General features: G+C 39.4%; 1 protein-coding gene across 1 annotated transcript in view; it reads left to right on the top strand.

The window, feature by feature from the left end:
• The first annotated feature begins 3,686 nt into the window (after positions 1-3,686).
• Positions 3,687-15,969, top strand: part of CFAP44 (cilia and flagella associated protein 44) — a 44,386-nt gene continuing 32,103 nt past the window's right edge. Inside the window, exons 1-11 of the mRNA XM_054075498.1 lie at positions 3,687-3,765; positions 4,502-4,594; positions 5,481-5,652; positions 6,684-6,846; positions 7,796-7,898; positions 8,213-8,429; positions 8,878-8,992; positions 9,498-9,662; positions 10,894-11,049; positions 11,695-11,742; positions 15,019-15,118. Coding sequence (XP_053931473.1) covers positions 3,687-3,765; positions 4,502-4,594; positions 5,481-5,652; positions 6,684-6,846; positions 7,796-7,898; positions 8,213-8,429; positions 8,878-8,992; positions 9,498-9,662; positions 10,894-11,049; positions 11,695-11,742; positions 15,019-15,118 — 1,411 coding nt within the window. The remainder of the gene's footprint in view (positions 3,766-4,501; positions 4,595-5,480; positions 5,653-6,683; positions 6,847-7,795; positions 7,899-8,212; positions 8,430-8,877; positions 8,993-9,497; positions 9,663-10,893; positions 11,050-11,694; positions 11,743-15,018; positions 15,119-15,969) is intronic.

Below are 15,969 nucleotides of genomic sequence, written 5' to 3'. Positions count from 1 at the left end.
TGCCTGCCCCTTTGCAGTTCCCAGCAAAACCAGCCCAGCTGTAACGGGACACTTCTGCTGCCTCATGGCCTTTTCCTGGTGGCACGTGACCTTGTAAGAGCATCAGGGTGAGGCAGCCGGGCTGGGACCTCTGTGGAAAGGCGGTGCCATTGCCCGTGTGCACTCGAGGCTGTGTGGGACCAGGTTTCCTACACAGAGGCTTTCGGAAAATATGAGCCTTTATTCTCACATAGATGCCTAGCTCAGGAAAAGTGAAATAGGGATGAATGTTCTGCAGCTAAGATGGACTATCCCGTACTTCGTTTGAAATGTGGGTCTTGTTGATTTTGCTTTACTATGTGTGAGGCAGTTAATTTTATTGCCTGCTGCATTTGTAGCACCGCTCTCATGTTCATTTCTATAATTTTCCTCCATACCGTAAGTTAATGAGTAACTGTGGTGATGTCACCCATTCTCGGTTTCTACTCAATAAAAACCTGGTAACCTTTATTCACAAGCCAGACTTTAAGACACTGAAACTTTTGCTTGCATGAGACAGCTAAGGCAGTTGAGTCATCCTGAGTACACTTTAGCGATAAGGTTGGAAATTAGAGTTTGATTCTATTTCTCCTAGTTTTAAAGGAAAATGTTTTTAATTAGTGCAACATAGGAACAGAAAGGTTCTAATCAGCACTCTCCTGTCTACTTCTTTTCTCTCTCTGACGGGCAGGACAAAAAAGAGACAGTAGGGCTATGATAAAGATGATGCATCTAGATCCTGCTTTGTAGCTTTATTCCTGCTGTCTCAGTCTCTGACTAGTAAATATTTTGTATGCTTAATTTTCAGTGCTGTGAGAATTGGTATTTTGTGTTACTCTCCTTGCTCTCGAGTCTTCTAGCTATTGTGAGAGGCAGCAGTAATTCCCTATTATGAAAAATTACTTCTTTCAGATTTTGGGTTGGTTGCCTAAAACTGTCTTCTATTACTCTTTTTGTAGTAATTCTGACTGACAATGATACACAAGCAACACTTGATAGCTGTGCCTGATTTACACTTGGATATTTTTCTTTGTACATAGAAGCACTACTAGACTTAAATTTTTTTTGAATGAAAGTAAGTTTTGTAGAACTCCACTGTTTGCCCACGTTTTGCTCATGTAAGTGGAGATAAAATGTAAGATGACAGAATACAAAGGAAGTAGTGTCATCTCAGTGAATTTGTTTATCTATTAGCAAATAAACCCTACTTGGTTTAATTAACCTGTATTTTGAATAAATTAGACAACTGTCTGAGATGAGAAGACTCTTAATGTCCAGATTTACTGAAAGCTTTTGAGAAGCTTCTATATATAAGGATTCTGTGTGGCAGCAAAATTGCCAAGAAACATCCTAGATTTGAACTAACTGAAAGAAGAAGGTGAGCAGTTGCTTTTGAGAACATAGCTAAGGGAAAGGCAAGTTGAAAGAAAATGGTGCATGGCTGAAATTCACACCTTGTAGCAGTGGCCACTGAAACAAAGAAAATGTTAATTTACTCCTGAGTTCTTAGAAAACTAAATGGTGGAACTGATGTGGAGCCGGATAGTGTTTCAGACCAGTATCTTGAATTACTAAGGGTAGGGAGGGAAAAATAATACTGTCCTGGTCAGGCATAGTGTATAATTAGCGCAGACAGTAATGGACAGCTGGCTTGGGGCTTTCCCCCATTTCACACCAGTTCTACTTACCGCTATCTCAGTTTTCAATGTCAAAAGCCTTAATTCTAGCTTATTCAGGGAAACTCTCAAAAAATACAGGAGAAGAAAATCAGCATTGAGAGATGCATCTTAGTCATGGTGAGCCTACACAAAAGTTTTCCGGATGAGACAGCCCATGAAATCCAGGATCTGCAACCAGAGTAGGCATAGTCTTTATATTCGAAATTTGTTTTGGCACAGTGCTTGAACTCCATCAGAATAATGTGCACAGGGAACATTGCAACAGCTTCCTTTAGGTAGAACCCAGAAGTCAACGCAGGCGGAAATGTTCATACCCTCTTTCAGCCTAAAGCATTTTTGCAGATAGAAATTAATTTATAATGAAAACTATGATAGTGTTAATTTTTAGAAGATAAATGATTGCTAATTAGTTAGAATAATTTGAAATTTTATTAGACTTTTCTCTATGGGTATCAAAACACTTTGCTAAGATGGGTAAGTATTATTATCTCATTTTTCATGAGAGATAACTGAGACGGCCAGAGGTGAAATGGCTGATACAAGTTGTACACGTCATTACTGGGTTTGGAATTAAAATTCGGGTCTCTGAACACTCTATATTTATGCAACTAGTCTGTATCTATTTTTTGGACTTCAGTGATATCAGTTCTGCCTACCCATTACAAACTCATGAATTTCATTTAAATATATTGAGATATGTTGCAATTGTTTTCTTTTGATTTGTTTTCTGGATGTAAAACTTCCTGCATGTCTTATTTCCAAGATTTTTTGGCATTCCTGAGGGGTGAGAGCTCATTTTAATTCTTAAATGAAATGATGCAGGAAAGTCAGACTCTGGCAGGGACTCAAACCTTTGGATGATGATTGAGTAGGGCAGGTTGACTACATAATAAGAGTGGCACCTACAGTATTTCTTTGACCTCACCGTCCCTCTCGCGAATGGCATTATGTTTGAACACTTTACCTTTCCTGAAATACCTGAAAAGCCTGAAATGCCTCGAAAGATCTTTTCCCAAATGGATTCTGATGCAGAGCCAAAACCAGTAAATGCATTTTTAGGGACTTTTTCTTGGTACCAAAGTCAGGTTTTCACATAAAGAGATTTGTTTGCATCCTGCCTATAATTGTTCTTCTGAATATTTAGGTGTCTTTACACTCAGCTTCTGAATTTTCTATTTATGATACTATTTTATAGCTGCAGTATTTGTACAAAATTGCTCTGATGTTCATTTTGAGATGTTTTATTTGGAAATGGAGACCATGTTTGAAATCAAAAGGCAGAACAAATTTTGAATAAGAGCGACGCTTGTGCTTTTTTGCTTCTTTCAGAAACATTTATGTATATGATCAATGTGTTTGTTTTTTATTTGAAAAACTTTGGATGTTTCCAAGTTCAGAGGGCAATGATAATTATTAAAATTGTAGCTCTCTGAAAATGGTAATCTGAAAGCTGAAAAATTGCTGGTGTGTGTTAGTTAAGCTTTTTTCTTTTCATTGTGTTAATTTTATTAATTCACGTCCCATGAATACATAATGTTTTGAAGAAAGTCCTTTTTTTCTTGAAGATTCGTCTCTCCTGCTCTCAATTCAAGATATGAGATGGTCTCAGAATGTCTGTCTCCCAACATTTTTGTGAAGTCCACTAGAGAGGTGGAGGAATAGCCTTGTTGTATCAAAACCAGATTTCCCTCCAGTACATTAAAGAGAAGCCCACAACATGTAAATCTGTCTTTGACTTCCCCTGTTACACGATATTTAGTCTTTCTATAGCGATTTACAGAAAGTCCAGAGTCCTAACACCTGAACCAATGAATTCATCCAAAATATGATCACATATCTTTGGGTTATCCATGTTTGTAGTGTACAGGCAGAACACAAACATTGTCTTTGGGAATCTCAAAGCATTAAGAGGAAAAGAAAATGGTCTAAATGGCTGATGAAGGCAAAAATCCTGAAAGTACCTCTTCACCACTACCAGGTAAAGAAGACATGCCGTCTTTTGTAAAGGGGCAGGAGGGAGCTGATGAGAAGCCAGCAGAAGGTGCACAGGCAGATCACAGTGGTGTCCGTGAGTATTTCCTGCCATTGTGTAGTGATTTCAGTTCTGAACCTACAGTAACTCCTGGCTTCTCTCACCATTCACCCCTTCCTTACTAGTTGTGTGTTCATTGTCAGTTATTGCTTTTGATGCTGCCAAATTTCATTTTGACTCTGGTCAAAGATGACCCTTTCCAGTTAAGTTCTTAGCTGACCATTGTATTTGCAGTTCTCTCTGTCCCTTAGCCCACAAAGTCTCTCCCAGAATACTTTTGCTGCTTAGATCTGTCTCTGTAGCTAGTAGTCCTAGTTAACTCTGCCAGTCTCTTTCAGTCAGAGACCCGTGTTTCTCTTTTTAGCACTGTTTTCACCTTGAAATACCAGTTCAGTGTCTATTTCAGATGTTCTGTGTGTCATCTAACACACTAGACCTAGGCATGGATGACAAAATCCACTAGTGAGTCTCCTGTGGAACTTAGGAAGAAATCTCAATGCTTATATTGGTGCATTACTTTCTGCATTTATTTGATCTTCCCATTTTACCTTTTCCATATTATAGAATATGTTTCTTTCCTTCCCTTAATTTTTAAAATATGATTTTTTGAAAGCAAACTTCTCCCTACACTTAATGCTAAATAGCAGGAAGTTGGGCAGAAGGGACTTTTTCTTACTCTTACAGAACTATATATTTATTTAACATGGCATGTATGAGCAAATTAGTCAAAGGAATTCATACCTGAAAGGGTAATCTCAATTGTCCTTTGCAGAAGAAAGCAAAATAAGTCTTCCAAAGGAATCACCAACTGCAGAGGAGGAGGAGGAAGAAGTGGAGCAAGTAGAATCAGACAATGAGGGTGTTGGTGAGTACTGCTTTCCCCTGAGGTCATTGCCATGACCTTAAAAAACCCACTGCTTTCTGGTTTTCAGTTTTTCACTGTTGTTGTTATGAATAGCATCTCAGACCAGTGCCATCGAGTTACGGTTATTGATTTTCCCTCCTCCCTTTCAGCTGGCTTGCCTTATGTATCTCGTTTTGCTTTCTCCTGGCTGGTCTCTGACCACTTTGGTTGTTTTTGGTAGAACACCTAGGAGAGAAAAAAAGTCCATACAGGATGAAAAACTTACAAAACAGGTGATGGGGATTTGATCTGAGTTATTAAATTGATAAGTACTTTTAACAAGTGCTTATGACTGATTGGAAGTCAAATTGACAGTGTTCTATATTGGAGTCCAGCAAAGAACTACATTGGGTCACACATTAGCAGTATGCCTTTTTGAGGACAATGGTGTCTTATGATGGTCTTACTAATGGTATTTTTACCAATTGTATTGTATAATTATGTGTATTCAATAGCTACTCAAAACAGACACTTTAAATTTTACTTCATTTCTAAAACCGAGGACTAAGCATCAAGCAAAGCTGAATCGAACTACTTCGGTAGGTCCTGAGTTTTAGAATCAATGTTTTTGAAACACTCTCAAAATTTTTCTTCTTTAAATTCTTCAGTTTGAATATTCACAGTAAAGTTTTTAAGAGCCTGAGGGAGCGCCGGTTACAGACTGTTCCAGGACAAGTTGTTACTAAGACCTGGTAACCCTTTTTTGAGCTATGAAGTGCCTATTACTCTGTTGAAGGAGGCGAGGAATGTGTGAATCCTTCTCTTTTGCAGTTAGGTGCAAGTGTCAACAAGGAGCTGATATCTAGTGAATATAAATTTTCTTTTTGTTTCCATGTCTGAGATGCAGAAGGTGATTTGGAAGACCAAAATAGTGGTGAAGTTCCCTTGAAGGCACAAAAAACTCCTGAGAAGGTAGAAAGGAAAATTTCTGAAACTTTCTTCTATAACTATGAAGATATATGTTCACAGCCATTTATCACTGAAGACTCTGGGATACCAATTAACCTTCTTACTCTGAAGTATCCTTTCCATTCAGCCTGTGCAAATTTAAAGCTAAGGATATTCAATATATGTTCTTTAAATTGTACTTTGTCTAGTTTGAAGTAGCTTATGTGGCATAGGTGGGATACCTTTGGTTGAGACACACATAAGAACCCTGACCAGTTATGGTTCTTGGTGAATTTAATCTTAAACATTGCCTTGACCTCATAAACATTTCTTATCAGGCATATTTCTTACTAAGTACTCTTGCAGAACTAGATCATGGCCAAGTTAATGTGACTAGGTAGAGGACTAGCGTAAGAATATCCCTTGCAGATCTCTCTGTGTAGCCGTGCTGGTGTTCCCGAAGAAGCTGAGGGGAGGGCAGGAAAAGAGCAGCTCTGTACCTCATACTTCCTCACAGAACTGCTAAGGGAAAGTGGGGAAGAAATCAGGCAGATCTTTAGCCTGCTGCTCAGAAGATCTAAACTAGTAGAATGAAGGAAGTGATGCCTATCCATCAGGAGCTACAGTAAGACCCTTGCTAGTCACGATCAAGTAAGATATATGTGACTTTCAGAAGAGCTGGTGGTTTTCTCTGCAGACACAGTCAAGTTGCTACTGAAGACTGTTATATTTTCCCTTCTCTACATCTTCTCTCCATTTAGGAAGCGAGCTTGAGCACTTCCTTGCTGTGATCTCTTGTCTGTAGAACAGTTCCAGGTAAACTGAGGCACATCTCTTAAATCTTGTTTGAAAAGAGAACACTGATAGAATATGAATTCCATGCAGCCCCAAAGAATCCAGGAGAGGAAAGAGGTGTGCCCTGTAGTGGAGATGAAAGGATGAAATATGAACTTCAGAAGATCTTCCCTTGTGCCTTTTCCTCAGTAGAGGCTTGATGTATTTTACCTTTACTGTATACTGAACAAAACTATCTCCTATGACCAGGTTCTTAATCACCAGATTCAGTATTCCCATTTCGGTTTTGGTTTAAGTTTTTCTATCCACTTAGTAAACTTTTCTAGAAAGCCAGTGTAAAATCTTTTCCTTATTGAACTCTTCTCAGACATTCTCTTGGATATGAATGCACCAGAAGTGTAAACCTGCTGCTGATGGATAGCCAAACTCTGATGTACATAGCAGGCAACCAAGTGGTGCTCCTGGACCTGAAAACTAAATCTCAAAGTTATATCAGGAGCAGCAGTGGTGGTGGAATTGGTTTTATCACGGTATGGCTTTTGTTAAATGTTTTAGGATGTTAGTCACTTTCTGGAAGTGAAATGTTCATTGGTTGCCTGATGGGTGATTTCTACTGATGTACATATATGTATACACAAGAAAGTATGGTATTGATTGGGGAAATGTGTGGACTGTGCAATGTGGGCTGTTCAGCTTGTAAGCATAATTGGCTGAGAACAAATATCTGTGTACTTAAGTCCCAGGCTCTGGTACGGTAAAGGACTGACAGGTGCCAGCTAGGTTTATCAACTTTTTTTTATCACTCACCTCTTCTAGTCACAGCTGACAGTAGTACAGTGTTTTGCCTGCAGTTAAAATTTAGAAAATCAACTTCCTAGATAAATGAAGAGATAAAGTATCTGATTTGACTGTAATAAAGTGCCAAGAGCTTGGACTCCCAAATGATTCCTCTGGATTTGAAGCAACTTACCTTGTGAAGGGCTCTGCCATCTCTCAGTTTTATTCCACATAAGCAAGGCTTTCAGTATACCAGCCTCAGACAGTTCTGCTCCTTTGTAATCAGCTTTTCTGGGCAACCACGGTACATCTTTATGTCTCTAGAACAACATTATTCAGGATGGCTCTTCTGCAGCCGTCTGCTGAAGAAGATGACTGCTTACACAAATGCTGCTCATGGAAAGATCAGCTAGTAGGTTGAGTAAGGTATTAAAGAGTGCATGGTAAAGAAAATTATTTCACAATTTGTCATGGTTCGGCATTATATGCGCAATATAGCATTTTGTGTGCATCATCTGGTATGGTTCTGATATTGAGTAAATATATCGGCAGCTGTTCAGAATAAACACCCAGAAAAAGGCAACCTAGTATCCGTGGCAATACCTTGTGACTAATGAGTGAGTAAATGGAAAACCTTAATAACTAGCAGGTTAGAGACGAAGATGTCATTACAGCATTTAAGAGGACTTTTGCTTTTCCAAGGCACACCCTACTAGGCAGTACTTTGCAGTAGGAGAAAAAGGAAAGAAGCCAAACCTCATCATCTACCATTTTCCGTCACTGAGACCCTACAGAATACTGCAAGGTAGAGTAAAAAAGTCTATTTTCATTTTACACAAATGGGCCAATGTTTTTAGATCCCAGCAGATGGAGAGTGGGTCACTGTAAGTTTAGAAGGAAATACAATCTTTTGGTCCTTCACAGCAAAATAGAAAACACTGTTCTCAAGCTTTTTCATTATTGCATGGGAGGAAATTTCTGTTTAGTAGAAATAGCCAACTGAGAGCTATTACTTAGTGAAAAAAAAATTGCAGTGATATCCGAGTTCCTTCTAAGTAGATTTTCCTATTGTTCCTCTTTTCCTTGTGTGTATGTGTTTGAGCTTGTATGTTTCTTCAGGTGGAACAGAGGAAGCTTATGTTTTTGGTGATTTTAACCATGCTGGCACTTTGCTGGCCAGTGTTGGGAGCAGCCCTGACTACATGCTGACTATCTGGGACTGGAAACAAGAAAAGATTATGTTGAGGTCAAAAGCTTTTTCACAGGATGTTTACAAGGTCACATTTTCTGCTGATAATGAACAGCAACTAACTACAGCTGGAGCAGGACACATCAGGTAGGTTAACTGATTAGGATTAATACATACAGAAGTACTCGGATGAAATTCATTGAAGACCTTAGTCCCTTGGATTTACAAAATTGAGCATCATCCTTTGAAGACAGCAAAAATAAAATAGGAATCCTTAACTGTGTGCCTTGGTTGTAGCTGGAAAAATGTAGCCATGCATTTTACAATTTTTATCTTCATTTTGGCTATTCGAAATCCTTTTCCTAGCTTTTTCATAGGGGTAGCATAGGCAAACGTTTGTGTAGATATGAAGCTTTATATCATTTTAAAAAGAAAAGCTCGAGGTAGCCTGTGAAAAAGATTAATAATGAACAGCCTTACAATAATGAACAGCTCAAAGGCATCCCTGCTAAGAGTATTGTGATGTCTGAGAGGGGCTGAAGAGTTTGTGTTTAGGAAATCTTGTATCAAAGAGGGATGCTTTTTCTATACTTAGGTTCTGGAAGATGGCTCTCACCTTCACTGGTCTCAAGTTACAAGGAGCTTTGGGCAGGTTTGGCAAAACAGCAGTGACTGACATTATAGGTTATGTGGAGCTGCCTGATGGGAGGGTAAGTAAGTAAAAGTTTAAATGATATTATGTTCCCTCTCACGTTTTGCTATGAAGTCTACTGAGTAAGTTGGAGAGTTACTAGTTGCTTCAAAGTGATTTGAATTAGGCTCTCAATGCACTGCTCTGATAAGCTAATATTGACATTAATTTGCTCAAACCCTGGCTTGCTTTGTAATAATTGAAAAGTACAGTTAGCATTGTAATTCTTAGGCAAAAGATCTCTGTTGGTTTAGAGCTGAGGCTCTCTAGTAGGATAGTAAAAATGTTAGTGTAAAAAAACACAATTAGCCCTAATCTAGAACATTTCAGTGCATGTAAATGACCTTGTATTGCTAAAAAGTTTAATCTTCTCACCTTTTTTGCCTTCTCTTGGAAATACCTGTACATTGCTATGCATTTAATGCTTGCATTGAAGGAAGTCACAGATGTTAACCAGATTCTTGACAATATTTCTGCGCGGTTAAGTGCAGGTGCTTATGTGCTTCTCTTCTTTTGCATTGAAGGTTATCTCAGGAACTGAGTGGGGAAACCTGCTGCTTTGGGAAGGGGGCCTCATTAAGGTAGAGCTCTGCCGAGCTGGACGCAAGCCCTGTCACAGTGGCCCTGTCAGCCAGTTAGTTCTGGATGAAGGAGAACTTTTCACAGTTGGAAAAGATGGCTCCATTCGGGTGAGTTTTTCTTTTGCTCTGCCTTTAAGTGTGCAAATTTGTGGCCAACAAGTAAATGTTATGCTTTTTCATTATAAGAGCTTATTTATGGAGGCAATTTACAGCGTGGTTGCTTCCTGAAAATGAATTTTTAGAACAAACAGAATAAGACCACAGCTCCATGGTGCATATGCTTGAATCAGATAGTGCTCACACAACATTCTCTGTTTAATTATGGTAAATAAATCGTCTTTTACTCAAATAAATCAAAATAATTTTCAGTGATTCTCTAAAAGCTTTGCTCGTGACTGCATTGTGACAAAATATTTTTCTATGTGTAGTTTTGGTTAACCTTTATGATTTTTTAAGCCTACTAATATGTTTGGTGTTATTTCAAAGGAGATACTATGGCAATATTTGAAATTAATTTTCTGATTACTTGAATGCTCAGGTTATTAATGTTAAAACGACATAGAAAGTAAGTACTATCTTAGAGATTCATGTACTGAAATAGAGGAGCAATTAAAAGAAAAGACACTGGGCACCCTGAAGTTACAGTGTAATTCTATAAATGAAGGGCAAATGGTTTCCTTATCCATACCACCAGTTTCTGATCTCACCTGTCAATTATCAATAATTTTGTAATTTTGTTTGCCTAGTTTTTAAGGGAAGGCACAATGTTTTTTTCTGCAGGTGTGTAAAAGATGCAGATAATCAACAGATAGTGGGGAGTTTCAAACATCCTGTGATTTTTTTTTTTTGTTTATTTTGTTGTTGTGTTTTATAAATTGATATTATTGCATTAGGAATATTCACCAACTTGTCTCTCAGAGCAGAATATGGGTGTGTTAGATTTCCCATTCTTTCTTCTGTGCTGCCTCAGTATATGCAATGTTGAGACCAGGCAGGTATCATTAACTCTCTATAGTTCTGAAGCTGCTGTGTATAGCTCTGCCAGTGCCAGGCCTGAACTAAGGCTGCTCTTTATTTCAGAATTGGACAGAGAACTTTTACCTATACTTTGCACTGCACTCAAATGTATCAGATAGTAGTTGCTGATTGACACTGTTCTAGGTTACATTCAAAGCAGTGAGGCAGATGTGACAAGTTGCATACTCTACCTGTACAGTCTACACTCCCCTGGTTTCTTATAATTGTGAATTTCCATATTAATTGTGTATGGAAACATAACTTGGCCTTATAAAACCCCATTGGTTTGGATTGTTTTTTTTTTGTTTTGAACACTGTGAAGGTATGGAACTTTGAGACAATAGATGCTGCTGATTCTGTGGATGACACAGGCTTACTGGAGGTGGAGCCTATGAATGAACTTCGTGTTGGCAGGAATGTCAGCCTGAGTTTCATGTCAAAAGTTGATGAATCTGGACAGCCTGTTTGGTATGCTCAGGTAAGGTGCGCTCAAGTACATACATCTCTCTGGAGAAACACAGAATGAGGTAGGTGAGGTTAAGCAACAGGAGGAGCCCATTATGAATCAGTATGTTTCTTTTTCAGTAGAACCCAATCTTCTTCTGGATATATAAAAATATTATTTTATTTTTTTATATCTATTTTATATATATATGTATATAAAAATATATAAAATAATCTTCTTTCAAACACTGGAACAGGCTTCCTAGAGAGGTGGTCGATGCCCCAAGCCTGTCAGTGTTTAAGAGGCATTTGGACAATGCCCTTAATAACGTGTTTTAACTTTTGATCAGCCCTGGAGCGGTCAGGCCATTGGAATAGATGATCATTGTATGTCCCGAACAACTGAACAACTGAACATCCCTCTCCTCTCTTCCCTTCGTAATGTGAGATTCTGGATTTCAAATCCAGAACTGCGTAATAATAAGAGAATGTCAAAGGTATTGTCCAAGTTCTGTTATCCTGGACCAATGGATAAGACTGATATGACCAACATCAGCACTTCAGTCATTTCAGTTTCATTGCAAATCATTAAGGAATTTTTAAGGAGTCAGCTGTGGGCAATCAGTTTGAATAAGTTTGAGTATGTTCAAGTTGTATGTTTTGTTTTTTTCTCCTTCAGGATACCAATGGAGCAATCTGGAAGTTGGATTTGACTTTTTCAAATGTGGTAAGTTTGTTTTCTTTTTTTTTCTTCTGATTTCTTCAATTCCTTTGCAATAACTTCCTTTATCTGTACTGTATGCATCTGCAATGAAGTTTGTGTTTTATGAAGCTGCAATGTTTAAAATTTTAGCATTGAAACAGGTTTTTTTCTTAAAGTTGATTTTCATAATGTTATTGATTTTAATGAGTGTACCAGATTATCAAATGTAATTTGATTCCTGAATTTTGGCTGCCAAATTCAGGTTACCCTAAAGGAGTTTTGTTCTCATAAACTTATAATGAAAGTTTATGAGGAAGTTAGTTGCAGGAGTATGAATATATTCTAACTAGATAGGTGTTTGAAACAATTCTTACTGTTGTCTCTAAATGGCGTAAAGAACAAAGAAAAACAAGGAGAAGATGAAATGCACCTCACATGTTTTATCCTACTGATTACTAGTGTTACTGGTAGAGATGTTTTTAATGAAGAAATAGATTAGACAGTTAAAATGGGGCATTTAATTTTTCCTCTTGAATATATAAAAGTAAATGAGAACATCCCTTTCAGTGGAATAAAGTTCTATGACAACAGGTAAAATTGTGTTCCAAGAATTTTATGGTAAATAAAAGATACACAAAGCATACTATAAAAACTAATGTAAAATATATATAGCAAAACCTAGAATTTCTTGAATGATGAAGTGATTTCTCAAGCAGCATAAGTTCTAGGCATGAGAGCATTTTCTTAGCATTCAGACCAACAGTTCTTTATTAAAAATATTAATTCCAAGCCTGAAACCACTTAACGAAAGGTATTGCCATTTATTTTCACATAGAAAATGATGGAATTTAGAATCATAGAATGGTTTGTGTTGGAAAGGACATTAAAGATAACCTAGTTCCAAACCCCTGCCTTGGGCAGGGACACCTTCCACTGGATCAGGCTGCTCGAGGCCTCATCCAACCTGGCCTTGAACACTTCCAAGGAGGGGGCGTCCACAGCTTCCCTGGGCAACCGATTCCAGTATCTCACCACCCTCATAATGAAGAATTTCTTCCTAATGTCTAGTCTAAATCCTCCCCCCATCTAGTTTAAAGCCATTCCCCCTCGTCCTATCACTACATGTCTTTGCAGGAAGTCCCTCCTCAGCTTTCTTGTAGATCCCCTTTAAGTACCGGAAGGCTGCTCTAAGGTCTCCCCTGAGCCTTCTCTTCTCCAGGCTGAGCAACCCCAACTCTCTTAGCCCATCTTCATAGGAGAGGTGCTCCAGCCCTCTGATCATCTTCATGACCCTCCTTGGGACTAATGGTCCATGTTGTTCTTATGTTGGAGGCTCCAGGACTGAATGAAGTACTCCAAGTGGGGTCTCACGAGAGCAGGGTAGAGGGGGAGGATCACCTCCTTCATCCTGCTGGTCATGTACTTTTTGATGCAACCCAGGATATGGTTGGCTTTCTGGGCTGCAAGTGCACATTACCAGCTGACGTTGAGTTTCTCATCAACCAATACCCTCAAGTCCTTCTCCTTAGAGCTCCTCTCAATCCATTCTTCTACAGCCCACTACAATGTTATGGATTCCTGCCTTCCCTTTAATGCTGACATATAAGCTATTGGTTGGATCCCAGGTGGAGCTCCATGCATTCCACCTGGCCATTGACATAGAGAGCAATGCCCCTCTTCATCTCCCCTACCTATCCTTCCTAAAGAGCCTGTATCTTAACATTCCAGTCATAGGATCCATCCCACCATGTCTCTGTGATGCCAATGAGATCATAGTCTGCAGGCATGCAAACTCCTCTTGTTTATTCCCCACACTATGTGCTTTTGCATAGAGGCTCTTCAGTTGAGCCCTCACTGCAGCTGACTTACTGGCTGGAATTCCTTTATGTTGTTCTTCAGATGCTCTCCTGTCTTCTCCGGGCTCTGGGCACCTATCCCTGGCACTGACATCAAACTGGTAGGAGTGGGATGGGTTGGGGATCCCCTCCCCAGGCAACTTTGGTTTAAAGCCCTCTTCACCAGCTTAAGCCTATGACCAAAGACGTTCTTCCCCTTCTCCTACAGGTGGAGCCCATCAGCCCTCAGCGGACCAGGTTTCTCAAAGCAAATCCCATGTTCTCTATAGCCAAACCCTTGGCTGTGGCACCAGTGCTGTAACCATTTGTTGATTTACCAGATTCAACTGGCCCTTTCAAACCCCTTCCCTTTGACTGGAAGGACTGATGAAAAAACTGCCTGTGCTCTGAATTCCTTTACTGCTACTCCCAAGCCAAGGCTCTGTAATCCTTCTTGATACTTCTTAGACTGCTCTTGGCTGTATTACTTGTGCCCACGTGAAACAATAGCAGCAGATAATGGTGGACTGTACAAAACTTAGAAGTCTCTTGGTGGCACCCCTGACAGGAGCCCCTGGTAAGCAGTACACTTTTCTAGAGAGTGGATCAGGTTGGCAAATGGATGCTTCTGTACCTCTCAGAAAGGAGTTGTTTACTGCTGTCATCTGTCATCTTTTATTAGTTGCGCTGTTTGTTATAGAGGGAACAGATCAGGCTGCCTTACTCAGCTCCACAGTCTCTTCTGATGTGACAGGTCTTTCCTCTTCATATCTGCAGAGCAGTGAAGCAGTTCTGCAAGGGCATCTCAGGCACTGGGGGGTAACTCTCTTTCCTCTTTTCCTGGTCTTTTCCATTGCAAGCTTCCATTTTCCTGCATTATTGCCCTCCTCTTCAGTGTGTGCCAGTGGAGGAATTTTTGACCATGGGCTCTGGGGCCAATTAAGACTATGCTTGGAACCATCTATCTAACTTCTTCTCTGCCTCTCTGTTGTTACTCACCTTTCTCACCACCACCTACATCTCAGCCACTGGCTGCAGGAGGTCATCCACTTGGGCACACCTTTTGCAGGCAGTTCTGCCACCTGTTCCTGCCCCAGGAGAAAGGTCTGGGCAGTTTCTGCAGTCTGAAGTCTGCGCTGCAGCCTCTCCCTTCAGCAGCTCCATTTGGGTGGAGATGTCAGCCACCGCTGGGGTAGATGATACAGACCCTCCCCCCCCCCTCAGCTGATGCTGAATGAACTTGATGTTCCTACACTAATTTTGCTCGTTATCTTCTTATGAACATTTAATTATTTATTTTTTTTAAAAAAAGATGAATTGGATGTAGTTCCCTCACGCATGCCAATTTTTATTCACACAAACAGCACCTGTCTAGATTTCTCAGGTTCACTGTATGGATAGTAATATCTTGTAAGTACAACTCCAGAATGTAGCAGAACTTCTGTTCTTCTATTTTGCACTGCAGAGCCGGGATCCAGAGTGCCTGTATACCTTTCACTCTGGAGGAATTGAAGCCTTGAGTGTGTCTCCCGTTACATACCTTCTGGCCACCACTGCTCTTGACCGTAAGTGCATTATTCCTTTCCTCTCATACCACTGTGATTATGGTTTGTTAAGAGCAATGATGCTTGGCTTGGAACTATTCTGTTTTGAACTGAAGTTGTGTATTTGCTCTTGAAGTGTCAAAAGACACTTTATAGAAAATTGCTATTCCTGGGGTCAGTTCTTTAATAGTTAAAACAAATCACGGATCTTCTGAAATGATGCACTAAGGCAGCTTCATCTTAAAAGCTTAGGATTTTAATGAGAGAACTTTTTAATGGTAGCTTTGTAAATCTGTTCGTTCTGAAGGAACAGCTGAAAAAATGAGACATTTGGTTTGAATAACAGCACTTCTCTTCAAGGCTCTGCATCAATAAGTGCTGGGGGTTTTGTTTTGTGAGGAACTACATACGTCTCTAGCATTGTTTAAGTCATTGTGAATATTAGAATTTGGGGGGCTTTCTTAGAAAATGCTGTAACTATCATGCTCTCAATAACAATTAGTGTGTAATTACAGACATATTTATTTAGCTTATATAAATATTGCAATTTAGGCCTCTCACATTTAGCTTTATCATGCTTTGAAAGAAGAACCACTGGCCAGAACATCATCGATGTCATTTACACTTCTCAGAAAATGCTGCAACATCTTCAACTCTATTCTTGTCAGCAGCAGCTTGTCATTTTTCTGTGTTATACAATGTATGTGCTCTTCTAGCCTGAAGACAAACTCCTACCAGTTGAGCGAAAGGCAGGATATATGCCAGCTGGAGTGGAATTTTATGCAGACCAATGTGTGTGTCTACAAATCTGTTAATTTCACCTCTGGTGAAACTGGCTTTCCTTTGGGCAATCTCCCATTTTAATCCGTTTA

This window comes from Cuculus canorus, chromosome 1, assembly GCF_017976375.1.
Source record: "Cuculus canorus isolate bCucCan1 chromosome 1, bCucCan1.pri, whole genome shotgun sequence".
NCBI classification, from domain to species: Eukaryota; Metazoa; Chordata; class Aves; order Cuculiformes; family Cuculidae; genus Cuculus; species Cuculus canorus.
The sequence above is the reverse complement of the archived record's forward strand: the minus strand, read 5'-3'. Positions and strand labels throughout refer to the sequence as shown.